The following is a 23,460-nucleotide window of genomic DNA, read 5'->3' as shown; positions in this document are numbered from 1 at the left end:
TTTCAGTTGAATATCATCAAGTATGCCTACTGCGAAGTACTATAAGATGGCAAAGTTTAAAGGGAAGTACTTGGGCCATTGTTAACATTCTATATGGGAGCGGTCCATAACTTACGTAGTTTCGTAATAAAACGTCAACGAAACTTATTCAAAACATCTGTGCACGTGGTTGGCTGTTTTTGTGGAAGACTCATTTATAGAATTGATCATTTACCAGCCTGATGAACTTCTTTCATGATGTGGTTCTTTGTAATTTTTAATTCTTTTAAATGCCCTATTGCCATAGTTTTTTAATGGCTCATTTTTATTTCTCAAAATGTTCCCCTTTTTGATTGCTTGTTTTTATGTCTTAGGGATTGCTCCTTTGGGTAGTGATTTGGTTCGTTTTTGGGCAATCCCTATAGGCTTAGTGTTTGCTTTTTGTTTTGTGATATGTCTCTATATTGGTTTTCTAATAATTATGTTCACACATTTCTAGTTTTTGTTGCTGTGTGTTTTTGATGTTTTTAAAGCCTGAACGAATACATTATTAAGTACGGGACAGGCCACAGGTGACCAAATAAAGGCCTACCGTGTATTCTTCTGATCCATCGCCCGAGGACGTATAGGCCCTACTCGAATCTGCAAGTAGGCATGAGGTTTAACAACACTGTTTTAGACACGCTAGTTTTTAGACGTACAATGTTCGTTCTTACAACTAGGCATAAACATTTAAAGGAACACGTTGCCTTGGATCGGTCGAGTTGGTCTTTGAAAAAGCGTTTGTTATAATATGCATATGGGTAGAAAGATACTGTAAAAGTAGAATACAATGATCCACCACACAAACATGCCTCGAAATTGCACGGTTTTCCTTTTACCTCGTCGACTAACACGGTCGGCCATTTTTTATGGGAGTCAAATTTTTGACTCCCATAAATGGCCGACCGTGTTAGTTCGCACAGTAAAAAGAAAACCACGCAATTTCGAGGCAAACTTGTGTGGATCATTGTATTCTACTTTTAAATTATCTTTCTAACCATATGCATTTTATAACAAACGGTTACAAACGCTTTTTTATAGACCAACTCGTCCGATCCAATTCCTTTAAACATACATCATGGACAACTTTTAAAATACCTCTTTCCATATTTTAGTGTTCCTCCTTTTCTTGCATTAACGCACCTAGGAAAGCGGAAGGAAAGTGGATTTTGAATGAGTACTTAAAAATGGATGGATATTTAAGATAAAATACCTGCAAACCAGACTCTTACCCAAATCAGAGCGGGCCGGTGCTTGCGTAAAGAGCCTTGGGAGAAGGCTACCCAAAGTAATCAGCAAATCATAGCACAAAGTAGGCCGTGCCAATGTGTCGAAATGAATCAGCGTTGTGTTGTAAAGTAATTAAAAAACTCAACCTATGGATTTTTTACACACTATTGGGCAAACCACTAGCGATTCAAATAATTATAACAAGATGACTTGCGGTCAGTGACGGTTTGCCAGTCACTGCAGTAAAGGCAGTGGACACTATTGGTAATTACTCAAGATAGATATTAGCATAAAACCTTACTTGGTAACAAGTAATGGGGAGAGGTTGATGGTATAAAACAATGTGAAAAACGGCTCCCTCTGAAATAACGTAGTTTTCGAGAAAGAATAATTTTCCACGAATTTGATTTCGAGACCTCAGATTTAGAATTTGAGGTCTCAAAATCAAGCACCTGAAAGCACACAACTTCGTGTGACAAGGGTGTTTTTTCGTTCATTATTATCTCGGAACTTCGACAACCACCAATATTGAGCTAAAATTTTCACAGGTTTATTTTATGCATAAGTTGAGATACGCAAAGTGAGAAAACTGGTCTTTGACAATTACCAATAGTGTCCAGTGTCTTTAAGTATAATGCAGGAAGAACTAAGGATAAGGATTGTTTTATTAATAATAGCAACCACAATCGGGCTAAATTCGTTATGAAAATACACGGGTGTTTATTAATTATGGGTGACCACCCTCGACCAAAAAAACAAGATTTTCAATGAAATAATTCGAGGTGGGGATGTCCGTCCCTCCTCCCCACCTCCGTGCTCCTTCATCTCTTGGTTACGCCGCTGATATCACTTCTTCCTTCCTTCCTCCTTGTAGCCTCACATTCCGTGAGGGTAATTGAAGTACTCTATACACAGATCGTCTCGGAGGGTCTCGCTAGTTCTCGCTGGTACACGGAGAAGACAAATTACTCCTCCTCGTTGTATAATCAATTATTTTTAGCTACACAGACGACGAACCCCCGACCCCCCCCCCCCCCCCCACAAAAAAACACCTAAAACCTTATCCATGAATAGAACAGGGCGAATGAACACAGCCCATTAAAGCCATTGGACACTTTCGGTAAACAGTGTTGTCCAAAGGCCCACAATATCACAACTTATGTATAAAATAACAAACCTGTGAAAATTTAGGCTCAATCGGTCATCGGAGTCGGGAGAAAATAACGGGAAACCCCACCCTTGTTTTCGCACGTTTCGCCGTGTCATGACATGTGTTTTAACATAAATCCGTAATTCTCGATATCGAGAAATGATAATTGTTTTAATTGTTTTCTCAAAAAGTAAATAATTTCATGGAATAATATTTCAAGAGAAGTCTTTTACCATTACCTCCTGTAAGCCCTGTAAGTTATTTGTAAAACTTGTTTTTTCTGTTCCGAAAGTGTATTATGGCTTTAAAGGCAGTGGACACTATTGGTAATTGTCAAAGACTAGCCTTCACAGTTGGTGTATCTCAACATATGCATAAAATAACAAACCTGTGAAAATTTGAGCTCAATCGGTCATCGAACTTGCGAGATAATAATGAAAGAAAAAACACCCATGTCACACGAAGTTGTGTGCGCTTAGATGGTTGATTTCGAGACCTCAAGTTCTAAATCTGAGGTCTCGAAATCAAATTCGTGGAAAATTACTTCTTTCTCGAAAACTATGGCACTTCAGAGGGAGCCGTTTCTCACAATGTTTTATACCATCAACCTTTCCCCATTACTCGTCACCAAGAAAGGTTTTATGCTAAAAAATATTTTGAGTAATTACCAATAGTGTCCACTGCCTTTAATGATTAGCTCTGATGTTGCTCTACCGCCTCATCACGTGACATGTCTAATTGATAGCGCTGTACACCCTTGACATCACAGCCTTTCAGTCGACAGGACCGTACAGGTGGAATAATGCTAAAGGGAAATTAGCTCATACGGACTATGGGGAGCCGTTTGGCAACTAATCGTTTAGTTTGTTTTAAACACTTTTCTTGTTACCATGGCTTAGACGTAAGCCTGGAAAGTCATGTTTGTGAAAAGAAACAAAAAAGGTAAACCGTAATCAACATTTCGTGGTTTATAAACAATATTAATTATCATAAACAAATATTGGTTTAATCACGGTATACAATGACAATGAAAGCATACCCTGTTAAACATCCTGGTTTTTATAAACCATCAAAATCGAATTGAAGCATTTTAAAAACGTGGTTTTAATAAACCACCGTGGATGGTTTGTTTAGTGTTGAAGACGCTTCAATTTCCCTTTTTATTGTATGTTCATTGGTTTACAAACAGTACAAGGCTCTTCAAGGCAGTTGACACTTTGGGTAATTACTCAAAATAGTTATTAGCATAAAACCTCATCTGGTAACTAGTAATGGGGAGAGGTTGATAGTATAAAACATTGTGAGAAACAGCTCCCTCTGAAGTGACGTAGTTTTCGAGAAAGAAGTAATTTTCAAAGAATTTGATTTGAGACCTCAGATTTAGAATTTGAGGTCTCGAAATCAAGCATCTGAAAGCACACAACTACGTGCGACAAGGGTGTTTTTTCTTTCATAGTTATCTCGCAACTCAGATGACAAATCGAGCTCAAATTTTCACAGGTTTGTTATTTTATGCATATGTTGAGATACATCAAGTAAGCAGACTGGTCTTTGAAAATTACCAATAATGTCGGACTGTCCACTGTCTTTAAAGAGCACAAAACGTTACTTTCCCGGGCACAATTTTATAGAGCTACTTAAGGAACACGTTGCCTTGGATCGGACGAGTTGGTCAAAACAAAAGCGTTTGTAACCGTTTTTTATAGAATGCATATGGTTGGAAAGATGTTTTAAAAGTAGAATACAATGATCCACACAAGTTTGCCTCGAAATTGCGTGGTTTTCCTTCTACTGTGCGAACTAACATGGTCGGCCATTTATGGGAGTCAAAATTTTGACCCCCATAAATGGCCGACGTGTTAGTCGACAAGGTAAAAGGAAAACCACGCAATTTCGAGGCATGTTTGTGTGGATCATTGTATTCTACTTTCACAACATCTTTCTACCCATATGCATTTTATAAAAACGGTTACAAACGCTTTTCAAAGACCAACTCGACCGATCCAAGGCAACGTGTTCCTTTAAGTCACAAAAAGTGGCTAAGCATAACAAAATCACGCTCATCAGAATCAGGTTTTTACCAGCCAAACTGCCATGTCACCAGTGCAATTTGTGACTGTATCCTGATAATTTCTGCTTAGCAAGAAATAGTTATAGGGAAAATGTTCAGCTTAATCAGCTCGGTGAAATTGGGCCATAAAACACGCCATCACAACAACTTGGTAAGCACAGAAAGTATTGCCTAGCTTAGAAAGGTAACCAGCCAAAATTACCTTAGGTTTACATTGTTGTGACTGGTGTCCCACTCAATTTATATTTAGCGAAAACATCAATTTTGTCTAGTTTTTTGCTGAACAGCCTAATGAAGTTGGGCCCAGGGCCAATTTTACAAAGAGCTAAAGATTTGATCTTCTGCAAACCAAGTCGTTGTTGATAAAGGATCACGTTGCCTTGGATCGGACGAGTTGGTCTATAAAAAGCGTTTGAAACCGTTTGTTATGAAATGCATATGGTTCGAAAGATGTTTTAATAGTAGAATACAATGATCCACACAACAAGTATCACTCGAAATTGCGTGGTTTTCCTTTTACGTCGCGAACTAACACGATCGGCCATTTAAGGGAGTCAACAAATTGACTCCCATAAATGGCCGACCGTGTTAGTCGACGACCTAAAAAGAAAACCATGCAATTTCGAGGCATATTTGTGTAGATCATTGTATTCTATACTTTTACAACATCTTTCTACCCATTATAACAAACGGTAACAGAACGCTTTTCAAAGACGAACACGACCGATCCAAGAAATCACCACATGTGCATGGTAATACTGAAAATTGTTCTTGCGATTAATTGTAATTGGACACCACCTTCTTTGGTTAACAGGTTATAAGCCGTGGTCAACCATGTCCAAAGCGCTCTTCATACCCAATTAACAAACGGCACCCCATAAAATAATTCGCACAGTACATGTTTGTTGTAGGGGAACGAATTTCTGGCGTTTGTTGACCTAGTTCATTTTGACGTCGCCACACACGGTAAATGTTTGGTTGCACCAAATAGAGGTGTCTTCCATATTCGAATCCTACCTAAAAACACTGAATTTCACAATGGCTCGCGGAGAATAAATATTGTCGTATAGTTGCTGAATTACAGTTTCTTGATAATAATGTGCAACTCAACTCTCGATGCTTGTCTGCACATTGAGGTATATAATCATAGAGCTTGCTCTGAGATATAATTATCTCAATGGTTTATATGTGAGAGATTGACTGTTGCTGTCTATATCCCCGTTGTTGGTGTTTGCCGAGATCCGCTGACGCAGAGGATCTTCATAAGGGCTTTGCCAAACGATGCAACTTTCTACAGGTAACTTTGGAGCAAACCAACTGCAGTGCATGCTACGGGGTCACTTTTAGCACATAATATGAGTTATTTTTCAAATAATGTCTTACGATCCCAAAGAATAATATATGAACTTTCTTAATGTGAATGGATTCTCTTCTTGGAGATTGCCTGGAACTGGTTGCCTGTAAATTGCATGTTCATTGAGCCTTTAAGGGTCAACTAAAGGGTTAACTGCAAAAAGAAAAGTCATTCACATGTCATTGTTCGCCTTTTGTTCATGTGGATGAAAAGACAATGTTCGAAAAATGACTCTGTGCTACCAAAGTGGTCTTGTAGCATGCACTGCAGTCGGTTGCCTCCAAGTTGCCTGCAAAAGTTGCAACGTATGACGAGGCCTTACAGACAGACGAATGAGACCGTGTACTGCAGTGCGCATTCGTGCGGACCACGAAGACGCATGAGCAGACATTAGCCGCAAATGACGTCACTATGAGAAGTCCGTTTATTATTTCTTTTGATGAGCATCATCTTTCTTGTCGTGGCTTACAATTTGTCTTCCAACTGGAGATGAGGGGAAATTTTATTGGCCGGTCGGTGCTGAGCGAGTTATTGAAGGTTTCCGTTCACAGTATAAAAGAGTAGCTTCCTATGGTAGTCGCGGCATAAAATACTGGTGAAAGAAAACAACGAAAGATAGCGCCTAAAGGAAATCAGTTACTCGGGTAAGTGATAAGCTTTCTTGAAGAATGCGTGGTGATGACCAGTAATTAGAAATAAGAAGAAACTATCAATAAACATTAAACTTACTGGTACAACCATTGAATCTCTATGGTGGAAGTATTGACTATGAGAAGAGCCGTTGTGGTATCGACGTTTCGAACATACTCTGTTCATCTTTTTGTTTCCCATTCTTCCTGAAGACGAGCAGAGTATACTGTTCGAGAGGTCGAGAACACACCGGTTTTTTTCAGAGCCAAGATTTACACATGGTTATACCCGCAAATTTGTTATTTATTTATAGGTACTTCATATGTGTATACACACCAAGCACAGCTTCAAACAATACTTATTATATGGAAAATACAAATGCTAAAAGAGTTACATATAAAAAAATACCTTGGTGTGGTTGTCAACGTTGGAAAACTTCCCTTGATATTTTTGCCCGATAAGCTCAATTTTTGAGATCTTGTTTTTGAGTTTGTTTTCGAGTCTGAAACTCCGATGATTGAAAACAGTGAAAATGGTGATGGGGTTTTTCACTCATGTCTCGTGAGTCTTAATGGTCACAATTGAGGTAAACTTTCACTGCTAGACAGACCACAACCGTTTTATTCGTGGCACAACCCGTCCAGCTATATTTTGTTGTTTCATTCGATACAAAAGCATTTGTCATTGATAGTTCAAATCCAGGCTTCAAACAGCTAGGCCTACACAACAATAACAAGAATGCTATAATTTTTGTATTGCTTGGTGATTTTTAAAAATGTACACATGATCTTGGTTTGGTTGTTCACATTGTATGGCTACTTTGCCTGCCGACCGACATTGTATGGCTACTTGCCGATAACCATTAAATTAATTATTCACCTTCATTTATCACTTTATTAATTGCTTTTATTAGTATTATTAATTTAGTCTTGCACAGGTACGCCCACACGCCTGCTATATTTTTTCACAGGTCATTTAAATTCAGCCTTTTATTGGAAAGCATCTGCTATAGTCAAAATGTCAGGCTTAGAATTAATTTTCCCACAAAGCGTTTTAATCATTATTTTAATCCTCTCATTTCAGAAAGCACGCAACCAATTTAAATTATAATTATTTTGAGTAATTACCAATAGTGTCCACTGCCTTTCATGTCTCAACGAGATTAAACGCACTGAACAGTACACGTTTGGTAATTGTCAAAGACCTGTATTCTCCCTTGGTGTGTTGCAATAATTATGTTATGCACAAACTAACAAATCTGTGAAAATTTTGACTCAATTGGTCGACTGAAGTTTGAAGAGTATTACAAGAAAAAACAAGAAGTATTGAAGTATAACGTAGTTTTTTTTAGAAAGAAGTGATTTTCTCACTAAAATAATAAAATACTTCAGGTTAAAGGCATTCAGTGGACACTAATGGTAATTACTTAAAATAATTACTATCATAAAACCTTTCTTTATTACGAGTAATGGAGAGAGGTTGATAAAATAAAACATTGTGAGTAACGGCTCCCTCTGAAGTTACGTAGTTTTCGAGAAAGAAGTAATTTTCTCACGAATTTGATTTCGAGACCTCAGATTTAGAATTTGAGGTCTCGAAATCAAGCATATGAAGCACAAAACTTTGTGTGACAAGGGTGCTTTTTCTTTCATAGTTATCTCGCAACTCCGACGACCGATCGAGCTCAGATTTTCACAGGTCTGCTATTTAATGCATATGTTGAGATACACCAACTGTGAAGACTGGTCTTTGACAATTACCAATAGTGTCCTGTGCCTTTAATCGTTAAATTTCGTAGGCCTATCCAAAGTGTTCCTGAATAAGATCTAATTAAAATCAACCATTTCTTCTGCTTTGTCCTGCCTCTTCGCCTTGTCTCCTTTCTTTGTTGCCACGATCCATTAGTATTGTTATCCATCTATTGTCTGTGTGTCCAGCCCAACTCTTTTTTATAACCTGATATTTTTTATCACATTTGAAGTAATGTATATTTCTATTCACATTTGGAGTCAAGGGCTGATTGCGGTTAAAATAACAAAAGACGCACACCACCAGACAACAAAATAAAATTGTGTAATTTAACCACAAAGCTATTCTAATTCGCGCGAAATTGAATTCTACTGTAAATGGTCATTCGATTTCTTTTTATGATTAGTCAAATGTAATGTTGCGTCATTCGATTTAACAAAATAACCATTCAATTTAAAATTCATCAAAGCAGCATTCAAATTCGCAGACGCTTCTTGGGGCGGGTGTGTCACGAAAAAGATTGACGTTATGCTAAATTGAACAGAGTGCTAAAGGAATTTGACTCGACTCTAAACGAAATTGAATGGCTGAATTCTGAATTTGAAACGCAGTAACAAATGGAGAGGCAAAACAGCTTTAATTCGAACGCATGAAAATGAAATTGACTGCTCTTTTTCCGAAATTGACCGAGAAAACCTATATAAATAATAAATACTACAAAAAAATAGTACATGATTCCCTTAAATTTTACCAACTAAACTTTAAACATTTTTTTCTTTGAACGATTTTTGAGAAATGAAATAAATAGCAAAACGTTTCCATAATGCCGCTGACAATGCCCCAAAATGATATAGCATGCAAACAACGGTTTTAAGATAAATGTCGACGTAATATAGGATAATTGCCAGGACCTTGTCAATTTCAATTAAGACCACTTATCACTGGCAGATTTGTTTTCGTGTCATCTTAAAAAACGAGTAAACACTACGTTTCGTGTTTAAAGGAACACGGTGCCTTGGATTGGTCGAGTGGTCCATGAAACCGTTTGTTATAAAATGCATATGGTTAGAAAGATGCTTAACGATCCACACTAACATCTTACTTTGCAAACTAACACGGTCAGCCACTTTTATGGAATCAAAAACTTGACTCCACAAAATGGCGCGCAATGTTAAAGGAACACGTTGCCTTGGATCGGTCGAGTTGGTCTTTGAAAAGCGTTTGTAACCGTTTTTTATAAAATGCATATGGTTAGAAAGCTGTTGTAAAAGTAGAATACAATAATCCACACAAACATGCCTCGAAATTGCGTGGTTTTCCTTTTACCTCGTCGACTAAACACGTCGGCCATTTATGGGGGTCAAAATTTTGACTCCCATAAATGGCCGACCATGTTAGTTCGCACAGTAGAAGGAAAACCACGCAATTTCGAGGCAAACTTGTGTGGATCATTGTATTCTACTTTTAAAACATCTTTCCAACCATATGCATTTTATAAAAAACGGTTACAAACGCTTTTGTTTTGACCAACTCGTCCGATCCAAGGCAACGTGTTCCTTTAAGTTCATGACGCATAAGGACAACCATGCAATTTCGAGGCATGTTTGTACGGATCGTTATATTCTACTTTTTAAACATCTTTCTAACCATTGCATTTTTTATAAATGATTTGGGTACCTTTTCAAAATGTCCATAGATTTACATTAAACTTACAGGGTTTGTAGATAATGATAGTGGAAAGCTTCCCTTCAAATATTACTTACTGAGGTGCTGTAGTTTTTGAGAAATGAGTAAAACAATGTCATGAAAATACGTTTGTAAATGCTTAAAATAATTTTCGTCTCATGAGATGAAAATTATTTTCAAGACATTGTTTTACTCATTTCCCCAAAACTGCAGCGCCTCAGCACGTAATATTTTCAGGGAAGTTTTCTACTATCATTATCTTCAAACTGTGTGAGTTTATTGTAAATCTGTGGACATTGTGTTTTTTGTTCTACAAAAGTTACATACACCCTTTGACAAACGGTTTCAAACGCTTTTCATGGACCAACTCGCCCGATCCATGGAGGTAGACATACATGCCCTCTCCAAAGCAACGTGTTTCTTTAACAAACCTTCACTCAATCACGCAATGCAAGCAAATTTAATACTAACTGCTCAAAGTTGACAGTTGTTTAAGTTGTACAGATGTGACCTTTACGTTCATATAGACCCCGAAAAGATCAGACCAGGGCCCAATTTCATAGAGCTGCTAAGCACACAAATTCGCTTAGCATGAAATTTCTTCCTTGATAAAAACAGGTTTACCAACCAAATTTCTATGTGATTTTCAGGATAAGCAAACAAAAGCTGAATACCAGTAACAAGCACTATATGTAACAGATGGAAGTTTGGCTGGTAATCCTAATTTTATCAGGGAAGAAATTTCATGCTTAGCTAATTTTTGTGCTTAGCAGCTCTATGAAATTGGGCCCTGATTGAACTGAGTCTAATCGTTGAACCCTTTCAAGAGACTAGTATAGTTGTAACCTTATTTCGAAAATTGTCATAACTGGTCTAACATTTAAACGATTTTCTTTGCAGAATCCGGAGCCACAGTTTCTCTCACAATGGAACTCAATTATTCAACTTTCGATGAAACAAGTTCTACCATTGTTCCAGGTCTACCAAACACAACCAACAATGCAGTCAACACTTTCTTCATCGTAATCAATTTCATCGTAGGTATCATCGGCTTGGCGGGAAACACGATCGTCTGCACGACCGTGCTCAGGTCGAAATTCCTCCACGACATCACCCACTATCTCATCGCAAGCCTGGCCATGTCAGATTTCCTCTGCTGTTTGTTCTTCACTATAACCACAATGTTTGTGGCGGAAGGCCACCCCTTCCCGGTCAACATCAGCAGCGGCTTCGTCGGTGAGTTTTACTGCCGGCTGTTTTGGAATCTCCACCTCTTCTGGTCTGCGTTTTTCGCTTCGGCATTCAACCTAGTCGTGGTGACGTTCGAACGTTACTTGGCCATCGTGCACCCGTTTGTCTACGCCAGGGCCTTCACGGTTCGCCGGGGGCTGATGCTCGCTGCGTCAGCATGGACGCTCGCCTTCATTCTCGAACTGGAGTTTCCGATACGGTGTCACTACAATGCTGAGATTAACGACTGCGATTTTCGGGGCCTGGGAGCTCCTTGGTTCGCGAAGATGATGTTCATCAAATCTTTCACTGTCAGCTTCGTCTTACCGCTGATCTTCCTGCTGTGGGCGTACTACAAAATCATCAAAACGTTACGGGACGGAGCAATGCACCAGGACCGCCAGGGGACAGGTCAGCAGGCAGCAGAGATGCACAGGGCAAGCCGTAAAGTAGTCCAAAGCCTCCTTATCATCACCACTCTCTTCATCATCTTGCTTCTCCCGTCTGAGATGGGGAATGTCTTACTCCTCTTTGATGTCTCTATTGACTTCACTGGCTCTCAGATCGGTAACATCTTCAGGACAACCACGGTTCTGAACTCGGTGGTGAACCCCATGATTTACGCCGTCAAGTATAAGAAATTCAGGAGGGCTATGAAAGCTACAATGTGTCCGTGTGTTAAAAACATTGTTGGGGTAGAGGACACAACCAGCACGGCCGATACGGGCTGAGACAGAGACTATATAGGGCCGGTGGCTGATGCTTTATTATAACTATAGGGAAATATATTTCCCAAAGGCAAACTAGTTTTCTGCTAACGAAATTTCCACTGTCGTTGTGCTTTTTATTGGATAATTTTATTTGTAATCGATTTAGAAAAGGGAATCCCTAAATATAACATACGGATTTTTTGAGAATGGCAATTCTAACATGCAGAAATTTGTGGTTCCGGAGATTCACTCCACATCTGGTTCATGGGCTGAAGGAGGCCAGTTCAAAAGAGGGCGCTGTGAGAAGAAATCTGTACGCAGTTCTCCGTAAGGGGGTCGGGGTCGGTGGGGGGGGGGGGCGGGGGCGGGGACAAACAGAGTCTCCTTGGGACATTATCCCCTGTTGCACCATAACCGAATTTGCGGATGCAGTCGGTTACGAATTAAAGGTGGTCCTAAAAAGATGTTTATACTTATACTTGTACGCACCAGGCCATTACAGTTTACCTTTAAGAGGGCAATGCAATTTCCATTTTGTAACTTTTATTGCAAAACCTTATGATTAGCTTGTGAAGGCCATGGGCATCAAGGCAAAGAACAGGGGCAACAGAGGTCTCGTGAGACCTGCGCCATTATAATGCGTGAGACCTGCGTGACATCCTCACGCATTATAATGGCGCGGGAGTCTAGCCTTTGCTAGAGCCGCCATTACTCGGACACGGCCTATCTATCGATTCATTCACGGATTATTATTAGTATAGCTTTGTGTTTCACTCTGACTGTTCTGTGTTTTACCGCCGTCTCTTATAATGTTCCGATAACTCTCCATCATCGTCACGCTAGGAGTAGATTAGACTTGTGGACAAGTCGTTAATGGTCCCACGCGGTGCGATAGTCGAGTTGTGGCGAGATCACTGCTCTCGCGCGAACTGCTGGTTGCCGAAGTCTACTACCCCATTATAGTCTTGCAGGGCCAGCAGTCTCGCAAGACACCGCGAGAATCGCGGGGAGAGTCGGAACGCTATCACCGCGACAAACATTTAACGACTTGTCCACGAGTCTATAGGAGTAGTATGGCCTACAGTAGGTTTTGGGAAATATAATTGAATACACTTATTATACCCTCAGACCACAATCGGTCCGAATCCGGACGCCGATCCCACGCAGTTTCATAAAGCTGTTCAGCAGAAAGTACTGCTAAGACAAGTGTTTTTTACTATGAGTGGGGCACCAGTCACATATGTACTTATGATGTTGTTTTGGCTGGTTACCTGTGTTTATGTAGCAAAACGTTTCGTTAGATGAGCTTAAAAGCTGCTTTGTTGAATGCCTTGTGTACTGGCTTACAATCCAGTGCATAATCTGTTTCCGTTAGACACGGAAACTAGTTCAAAATAATCACACGAGCTTTCGGGCTCATTTTCTGCGTCATACTGACCCAGGGGGAGGTCGGGCTCACATGGGACCCAGAGCCGGGTCATTTCTCAGGGAGTTCAGTACGCCAGAGATTCGGTCCCCCAATAAGTGAAATTAACATGATTCAAGAGGATGATTCAAAAGAGGGCCCTATCAGAAGTAGTTTCTACACTTCGCCGTGTGGGACATAATCTCCTGTGGGGGGGGGGGGCGGAATCTCCTGTCACACCGGACGTTTTTTTTGAGAGTATAGGTTGAGGGGTTAGTGAAATGTTTGTGTTATTTTCTTTTTGTAAAGCGCTTTGAAACATCATGAATCACTATAAAAATTGTGTATTTATTAATTGTTAATTAGTCACTTATGAACTCACCGTCATCTTCACTGTGTGTGTGTGTGTGTGTGTCAGCTTTCTTATAGACGATGTGACATGAGACATCACATGTTTACAAAAGAGCCACAGAACCTCCCTGCAGGCATGATTTGTACACAGCTCCATGGAAGAAAATATAAAATCTTACATTTTATGGAGATGCACTGTCTAATTCTTATCAACTTTTGATATGATGAAAGGAGGCACATTTAAAAACTTGTCCAGCTTTTACTTTCACAACTCTTGGTTTTATGTGGAAATTATGACACAAAATGTCAGTTTTCCCATAGGACCAGTGTAGTATTGTGCCTGCCAAAATACTGAAAGAATGTACAAGGTCACACTTATTGTAAACAAAGGTCACATGGTGTCTGCGTGGCATGATCTTCAATCCCTCATTCAATCAAGGGCCCAATATCAAAGAGCTGCTCCAGAAAGTATTGCTTGTTAGTCCTCTGCTAAGCAGAAAATATGAATGAGCAGGATACCAATCACAAATGGATATGTCATTGTAGTTTGGCTGGTTAACTTATTCTGGTAAGCAAAATTATTTCGCGCTGAGCTGACTGTTGTGCTGATAAGCAGTTTTAAAAGTATTTGAGCACTCTGCCAAAGATAACGACAATGCTGTGGCGCATGTCCAGTTATTTTGTATTAATAATATACAGGACTGCCTCAGACTTTCAGTTTAAGGCCGTGGCCACTGTTGGTAATTACTCAAATTAATTGTTCGCATAAAGAAATTACTTGGTATAGCGAGCAATACATTGTGAGAAATAGCTCCCTCTATTATCTCGCAACTTCGACGACCAATTGAACTCAAATTTTCACAGATTTGTCATTTTATACATATGTTGAGATAAACCAAGTGAGAAGACTTTGACACTTACCAATAGTTTCCAGTGTCTTTAAGGAAGCGGTACATTGTGAAATAGGCACAGATTATCTGCAAAATGAGTAACATTATGTCACAAGACATAACAACGTGATTGTGTCACATTTTAAGTAGCAGAATTAGCTCAATAAAATATGCAAATGAATGAGCTTATCAAAGTCATAATGTTTACGTTTATCATTATGGACTGATATTGAGGCAATATTTCAAAATCGCATGGAAGCTGAGTTAGGCAAATGTATGCTTTTGTTAGATGGCCAGGAACACGTTGCCTTGGATCGGACGAGTTGGTCTATAAAAAGCGTTTGTAACCGTTTTTTTATAAAATGCATATGGTTGGAAAGATGTTTTAAAAGTAGAATACAATGATCCACACAAGTTTGCCTCGAAATTGCGTGGTTTTCCTTTTACTGTGCTAACTAACACGGTCGGCCATTTATGGGAGTCAATGACTCCCATAAATGGCGACCGTGTTAGTCGACGAGGTAAGCGAAAAACCGTGCAATTTCGAGGCATATTTGTGTGGATCATTTGTATTCTACTTTTACAACATCTTTCTACCCATATGCATTTTATAACAAACGGTTACAAACGCTTTTCAAGGACCAACTCGACCGATCCAAGGCAACGTGTTCCTTTAAAGGAACACGTTGACTTGGTTGGATCATGGAGGTAGACCTCCATGATTGGATTGGTCTTTGAATTGCGTTTGTAACCGTTTGTTATAAAATGCATATGAATATAAAGATATTTTCCAAGTAGGATATCCACACAAGTATCACACGAAATTGCGTGGTTTCCCTCTTACCTCGTCGACTATAACACGGTCGGCCATGGGCTTCAACTTTTTGACTCCAGTAATAAAAATGGCCGACCGTGTAAGTTTGCGAAGTAAACGGAAAACCACGCAATTTCGAGGCAAATTTGTGTGGTTCATTGTATTCTACTTTAAATCATCTTTCCAACCACATGTATTTCATATAGCAAACGGTTACAAACGCTTTTTAAAGATCAACTCGACCGAATGTTCCTTTAAAATTGAACCACCATAAAACATGGTTTAGGCCTATTATAAACTATGAAAAACCGGATGTTCATGAATAATATCTTAACTACGCATGGCAACGTTAATAATACTTTCTCCCGTATAAAAAAAAAAACACACACACACAAAATGATATGTTTTTCCAAAATCGACTTGCTGCCCAGCTTTCATGAGCCACTCCACAAGATCCACACCTAAATAGGACCAAATTTAAAGCCAAATTTCCCTCCAAAATTGAAGCACAGATCCTCCAGACTTTTATATTTTATTATTATTATTATTATAATAATTCACAATCAAAGCTATTATTGCACATCCCAAGCAAACTTTTGTGCTGAAGCTTTTAGGGGAAATCTAAGGGAATCTTCAAAACAAAAGTAAATATTTTGGTGCACAATTTGTTGCCTATTGATGCGTATAGGGGCAGTCAATAATGTGTTTCCCTTCGGACATGCCTAACAGTCACTAATTTGACCCACAGGTCTGGCCGTGTGATGAGAAAGTACATTTTAGACCTTTGACTAACGAGGAAATAAAATTAGCGAGGACAAACTGTATTTTTTTTTCTTTCTGATAAGTGCAAAAGTTTAATCTGTGGAAAAAAAAATTCAAACTGGAAAATTGATTAATTTATTTATTTCTTATTTACCCTGGCTAAACCTCTCAGTAAAACACTGTTTTTCAGAGGCGCCCAGCAACTACAAACACATACAAGTTATAAAAAAAAGACAACAGCACAATTTGAACAAGTTCACCCAAAGGCTGCTCAAACGAAATCCGCAAACCAAAATACCAAGAACGCCAAAAACAATTTGGGTCATTTGTCCTCACTCAGACTAACCGGGCCGGCCCGGGCCGATTTCACAAAAAGCTTAGATCGGCCATTTATGCGAGTCAAAAATTTGCTCAAAGAGTCTCTAAGTGAAAAAGGGTTTGAAAATTAGTGGTGTAGTTCTTGAGATTTTTCCCATTTCCGGTTGACCCTGAAGTAGAGGTCAACAAGGGGTCACAATTGTTAAAAGTTAATATTTAATGCAAAGGAGTCTGTAACTGAAAAAAAAAGGTTTGAAAATCGGTTGTATGGTTCTTAAAAATGGTCCCATCTCCGGTTAATCCGGAAGTACAGGTCAACATGGGGTCGCGGAAACTGGAACAAGCTTGAAATAGGTTGTATAGGTCTTGAGATCTGGTCCCAATTCAGGTTGACCCAGAAGTAGAAGTCAACATGGGCTCACGGTCCCTTTTCAAAGTAAACATTTAAAAGGAGTCTATAACTGAAACAAAAAATGAAAATTGATTGTGAAGGTAACTGAAACAAAAAAGGGCCAACTTCCCGATTGACTCGGTAGTAAACTTCTTGAGATATGGCGCTGCTAAGATTTACTAAATAAATATGCAAATGAAGATCACATGGTTAATTAACTAAGAATTATAAACCAAAATTACGTTTAGCGTAAAGCTAATTTACAAAGCTTTAATTTTTTTTACGATTTAACTCTTTTATCTTTATACTTTAGGATAATATTAGGCTTAGAGACACTGGACACTATTGGTTGGCGTATCTCAACATATGCATAAAATAACAAACCTGTGAAAACTTGAACTCAATCGGTCGTCCAAGTTGCGAGATAATAATGACCCTTGTCACACGAAGTTGTGCGCTTTCATCGATTTCGAGACCTCAAATTCTATAATCTAAGGTCTCGAAATCAAATTAGTGGAAAACTGCTTCTTTCTCTAAAACTACATTACTTCAGAGGAAGCCGTTTCTCACAATGGTTTATACAATCGCGACCTCTCGCCATTACTCGTTACCAAAGAAGGTTTTATGCTAATAATTATTTTGAGTAATCACCAATAGTGTCCATATGACTTCAAAGAAAAAACGTGCACAAATCTTTCGAGGTTTTAGGCGGAAACAAAAAATAATAATTAAAAAAATAGTAACAGTCTCGACGAAAAAAATACCTTTTCCGACAGTAGGTCGGAACAGCTAAACAGTTTTACAATATAAATCACAAAACAAAGGTCTGGCAGAAATGTTCAAATAAGTGATCGGGTTTCATATTGATTGCCAATCATTTTGGGGACACCATTGGAAACAGAACGTTGGTACACTGCATGCACTTGGAGTTGGTTTGCTTGTTTGATTGTTTATGTTTTGTGTTTTGTTTTTTTTTGCAAACAGACAAATCTTTCAAATGGAAAACGTTGGAGTTGTGTTGAAACGTTGCGCAGTTATATGTTGGAATTAGGTCAGCGGTCTGATGTTTCGTCGTCAAACCATTTATAACAAGAATCATACTACGACAAATGAGTTAGGGGATATGACCAAAATGTGGTTAAGTGTGTCTGTCTGGTCATAAAATAGGTTAAATGTCTTTGTTTGTTAGTTATAGGACAAGTTTGATGGTCAGAATCATCGCTAATGCTGAAGTTTTTTATAGGAATTGACAGTCAAATGCCAGTAATCCCGAAAAAACAGTTAGATCATTATTCCTCCATGGTTATATTGATAACACGATCACGTTAAATGTTAAGCCAACATTGAGCCAACGTTGAGCCAACGTTGGGCCAACATTGACATAAGTGCACATTTATGGACGGGGCTTAGAGTTGTGTGAATATTTACTTTGATAATATCACAACAACTTGGGTGAAGTCTACTACCCATTATAGTCTTGCAGGGCCAGCAGTCTCGCAAGATACCGCGAGAATCGCGGGGAGAGTCGGAACGCTATCACCGCGACAAACATTTAACGACTTGTCCACGAGTCTATAGGAGTAGTATGGCCTACAGTAGGTTTTGGGAAATATAATTGAATACACTTAATATACCCTCAGACCACAATCGGTCCGAATCCGGACGCCGATCCCACGCAGTTTCATAAAGCTGTTCAGCAGAAAGTACTGCTAAGACAAGTGTTTTTACTATGAGTGGGGCACCAGTCACATATGTACTTATGATGTTGTTTTGGCTGGTTACCTGTGTTTATGTAGCAAAACGTTTCGTTAGATGAGCTTAAAAGCTGCTTTGTTGAATGCCTTGTGTACTGGCTTACAACCCAGTGCATAATCTGTTTCCGTTAGACACGGAAACTAGTTCAAAATAGTCACACGAGCTTTCGGGCTCATTTTCTGCGTCATACTGACCCAGGGGGAGGTCGGGCTCACATGGGACCCAGAGCCGGGTCATTTCTCAGGGAGTTCAGTACGCCAGAGATTCGGTCCCCCATTAAGTGAAATTAACATGATTCAAGAGGATGATTCAAAAGAGGGCCCTATCAGAAGTAGTTTCTACACTTCGCCATGTGGGACATAATCTCCTGTTGGGGGGGGGGGGGGGGGGGGGGCGGAATCTCCTGTCGCACCGGACGTTTTGAGAGTATAGGTTGAGGGGTTAAGAAATGTTTGTGTTATTTTCTTTTTGGAAAGCGCTTTGAAACATCATGAATCACTATAAAAATTCGTGTATTTATTAATTGTTAATTAGTCACTTATGAATTCACCATAATCTTCACTGTGTGTGTGTGTGTGTGTGTGTGTCAGCTTTCTTATAGACGATGTGACATGAGACATCACATGTTTACAAAAGAGCCACAGAGCCTCTCTGCAGGCATGATTTGTACACAGCTCAATGGAAGAAAATATAAAATCTTACATTTTATGGAGATGCACTGTCTAATTCTTATCAACTTTTGATATGATGAAAGGAGGCACATTTAAAAACTTGTCCAGCTTTTACTTTCAACAACTCTTGGTTTTATGTGGAATTTATGACACAAAATGTCAACTTTCCCATAGGACCTGTGTAGTATTGTGCCTGCCAGAATACTGAAAGAATGTGCAAGGTCACACTTATTGTAAACAAAGGTCACATGGTGTCTGCGTGGCATGATCTTCAATCCCTCATTCAATCAAGGGCCCCAATATCAAAGAGCTGCTCCAGAAAAGTATTGCTTGTTAGTCCTCTGCTAAGCAGAAATATGAATGAGCAGGATACCAATCACAAATGGATGTGTCATTGTAGTTTGGCTGGTTAACTTATTCTGGTAAGCAAAATTATTTCGCGCTGAGCTGACTGTTGTGCTGATAAGCAGTTTTAAAAGTATTTGAGCACTCTGCCAAAGATAACGACAATGCTGTGGTGCATGTCCAGTTATTTTGTATTAATAATATACAGGACTGCCTCAGACTTTCAGTTTAAGGCCGTGGCCACTGTTGGTAATTACTCAAATTAATTGTTCGCATAAAGAAATTACTTGGTATAGCGAGCAATACATTGTGAGAAATAGCTCCCTCTATTATCTCGCAACTTCGACGACCAATTGAACTCAAATTTTCACAGATTTGTCATTTTATACATATGTTGAGATAAACCAAGTGAGAAGACTTTGACACTTACCAATAGTTTCCAGTGTCTTTAAGGAAGCGGTACATTGTGAAATAGGCACAGATTATCTGCAAAATGAGTAACATTATGTCACAAGACATAACAACGTGATTGTGTCACATTTTAAGTAGCAGAATTAGCTCAATAAAATATGCAAATGAATGAGCTTATCAAAGTCATAATGTTTACGTTTATCATTATGGACTGATATTGAGGCAATATTTCAAAATCGCATGGAAGCTGAGTTAGGCAAATGTATGCTTTTGTTAGATGGCCAGGAACACGTTGCCTTGGATCGGACGAGTTGGTCTATAAAAAGCGTTTGTAACCGTTTTTTTATAAAATGCATATGGTTGGAAAGATGTTTTAAAAGTAGAATACAATGATCCACACAAGTTTGCCTCGAAATTGCGTGGTTTTCCTTTTACTGTGCTAACTAACACGGTCGGCCATTTATGGGAGTCAATGACTCCCATAAATGGCGACCGTGTTAGTCGACGAGGTAAGCGAAAAACCGTGCAATTTCGAGGCATATTTGTGTGGATCATTGTATTCTACTTGTACAACATCTTTCTACCCATATGCATTTTATAACAAACGGTTACAAACGCTTTTCAAGGACCAACTCGACCGATCCAAGGCAACGTGTTCCTTTAAAGGAACACGTTGACTTGGTTGGATCATGGAGGTAGACCTCCATGATTGGATTGGTCTTTGAATTGCGTTTGTAACCGTTTGTTATAAAATGCATATGAATATAAAGATATTTTCCAAGTAGGATATCCACACAAGTATCACACGAAATTGCGTGGTTTCCCTCTTACCTCGTCGACTATAACACGGTCGGCCATGGGCTTCAACTTTTTGACTCCAGTAATAAAAATGGCCGACCGTGTAAGTTTGCGAAGTAAACGGAAAACCACGCAATTTCGAGGCAAATTTGTGTGGTTCATTGTATTCTACTTTAAATCATCTTTCCAACCACATGTATTTCATATAGCAAACGGTTACAAACGCTTTTTAAAGATCAACTCGACCGAATGTTCCTTTAAAATTGAACCACCATAAAACATGGTTTAGGCCTATTATAAACTATGAAAAACCGGATGTTCATGAATAATATCTTAACTACGCATGGCAACGTTAATAATACTTTCTCCCGTATAAAAAAAAACACACACACACAAAATGATATGTTTTTCCAAAATCGACTTGCTGCCAGCTTTCATGAGCCACTCCACAAGATCCACACCTAAATAGGACCAAATTTAAAGCCAAATTTCCCTCCAAAATTGAAGCACAGATCCTCCAGACTTTTATATTTTATTATTATTATTATTATAATAATTCACAATCAAAGCTATTATTGCACATCCCCAAGCAAACTTTTGTGCTGAAGCTTTTAGGGGAAATCTAAGGGAATCTTCAAAACAAAAGTAAATATTTTGGTGCACAATTTGTTGCCTATTGATGCGTATAGGGGCAGTCAATAATGTGTTTCCCTTCGGACATGCCTAACAGTCACTAATTTGACTCACAGGTCTGGCCGTGTGATGAGAAAGTACATTTTAGACCTTTGACTAACGAGGAAATAAAATTAGCGAGGACAAACTGATTTTTTTTTCTTTCTGATAAGTGCAAAAGTTTAATCTGTGGAAAAAAAATTCAAACTGGAAAATTGATTAATTTATTTATTTCTTATTTACCCTGGCTAAACCTCTCAGTAAAACACTGTTTTTCAGAGGCGCCCAGCAACTACAAACACATACAAGTTATAAAAAAAAGACAACAGCACAATTTGAACAAGTTCACCCAAAGGCTGCTCAAACGAAATCCGCAAACCAAAATACCAAGAACGCCAAAAACAATTTGGGTCATTTGTCCTCACTCAGACTAACCGGCCGGCCCGGGCCGATTTCACAAAAAGCTTAGATCGGCCATTTATGCGAGTCAAAAATTTGCTCAAAGAGTCTCTAAGTGAAAAAGGGTTTGAAAATTAGTGGTGTAGTTCTTGAGATTTTTCCCATTTCCGGTTGACCCTGAAGTAGAGGTCAACAAGGGGTCACAATTGTTAAAAGTTAATATTTAATGCAAAGGAGTCTGTAACTGAAAAAAAAGGTTTGAAAATCGGTTGTATGGTTCTTAAAAATGGTCCCATCTCCGGTAGCCTTGATCAAGGCGCTACAGCCAGCCGCGATCTGCAAAATCCCAGTCCCCATCACTGAATTCCGCCAGCGCACCCCCATACATAACCCAGTGCATATACGTGTACAGCGTATGTACACATACGTACTATGTACATGTACCATCAGTATACGGTACACTTACGGTACATGGGTCTTCCCAAGTAGCGCCTTGATGGTTTTGTATCTGCCAAAATTTAGGGCGGAGCTCATTATGCTAATGTTTACTAACAACCCGTTCTCATTGGTTGTTGGTTGACCTATAAACTCTCGCTGCGATGTCAATCACAACGTTGTTCCGCAAGCACTCGCACACATGTGCTCGTCGACGTATTAAACAAGCAGTGGCTGTAGTATAGTTGCAATAATGGCGGCGGGCAAGGGAGAAATCCCTACTAGTAAAACAAAACTGTAAGTCGCTGGAAATCAATGGTGTATAATTTGCAACACAACTACAGAAACTTTCAACAAAATGTAACAGCCGCGTTTAATGCATCAATCATGGGTTTAGAAATAGAAGGAAGGAAATTAGACCATGTGAAATGTGTTTGAGAAAGGTTAAAAAAGTATCCAGGTGTCATGGGTTTCCGGCAAGATGGCTACTTGGTAAGAATTCTTAGGTGTTGTGCATATGACAGTACAACACACCCCATCCCCTTGAAGCAAAAACACAGACCAGATGAGATAAGAAACCCAACTGTTTATTTTGTCTTAATGTAGAAATACATTATTCATTACGTTTCTCGCGGTAAATCAAAGTTGGGGATCGAAAATATGTGTTGTCGACAGACGGTAGAAGATGGCGTGTGGCTGAACATCTAAATAAAGTTCTATTTCATAAACTAACTCTTGCCATACAACTAGTACTACACTACAACGTTACACTTATATAGTACAGCCGCTTCCAATTCAGGGACAAATCTACCAGCTACGTTGTAATTATAGTCCTCGTGTTATAATGAAACGCAAGACAACGGAAGTTGTTCGAAGTTGTTCCACACCATTACCGACCGGGCGAGTCATGTCCGGCTCACCCGTCCGGCAGCGCATTCAGAACCCTTACAATCATAGCTAATATACACCACGCTCCCGACACTGCTATAAAAAGCACGTAGTACACTACATTTACATATACAGCTAGCGTTCAGCGTACACACACATGGATGTGGCATGATTGCTAGCAGTAATACGTCATTCTCAATCGCGCCTGTGATTGGCCAATGTTTAGAATGACACGCCCACATCATGAATACCCGTTTATCGGAATTCCGATAAAGCTTTACAAACCCATCAAGGCTGTTGTTTGAGCCACGTGTATGAGGTTGA

At 39.1% G+C, this 23,460-nt stretch overlaps 1 protein-coding gene across 1 annotated transcript; it reads left to right on the top strand.

Annotated features, from left to right (window-relative positions):
* Positions 1-10,817: 10,817 nt before the first annotated feature.
* On the top strand, positions 10,818-11,852 carry LOC139950133 (somatostatin receptor type 2-like). The gene has a single exon (XM_071948760.1). It carries the CDS (start codon positions 10,818-10,820, stop codon positions 11,850-11,852), a length of 1,035 nt encoding a protein of 344 aa, XP_071804861.1.
* Positions 11,853-23,460: the final 11,608 nt, after the last annotated feature.

This window comes from Asterias amurensis, chromosome 17 (assembly GCF_032118995.1).
Source record: "Asterias amurensis chromosome 17, ASM3211899v1".
NCBI lineage: Eukaryota > Metazoa > Echinodermata > Asteroidea > Forcipulatida > Asteriidae > Asterias > Asterias amurensis.
Note: the sequence above shows the minus strand (reverse complement) of the source record. Positions and strands in the feature narration are given on the sequence as shown.

Excerpts from the sequence above, each read along its gene's own strand:
- LOC139950133 (XM_071948760.1), top strand. The coding sequence starts at position 10,818 with ATGGAACTCAATTATTCAACTTTCGATGAAACAAGTTCTACCATTGTT.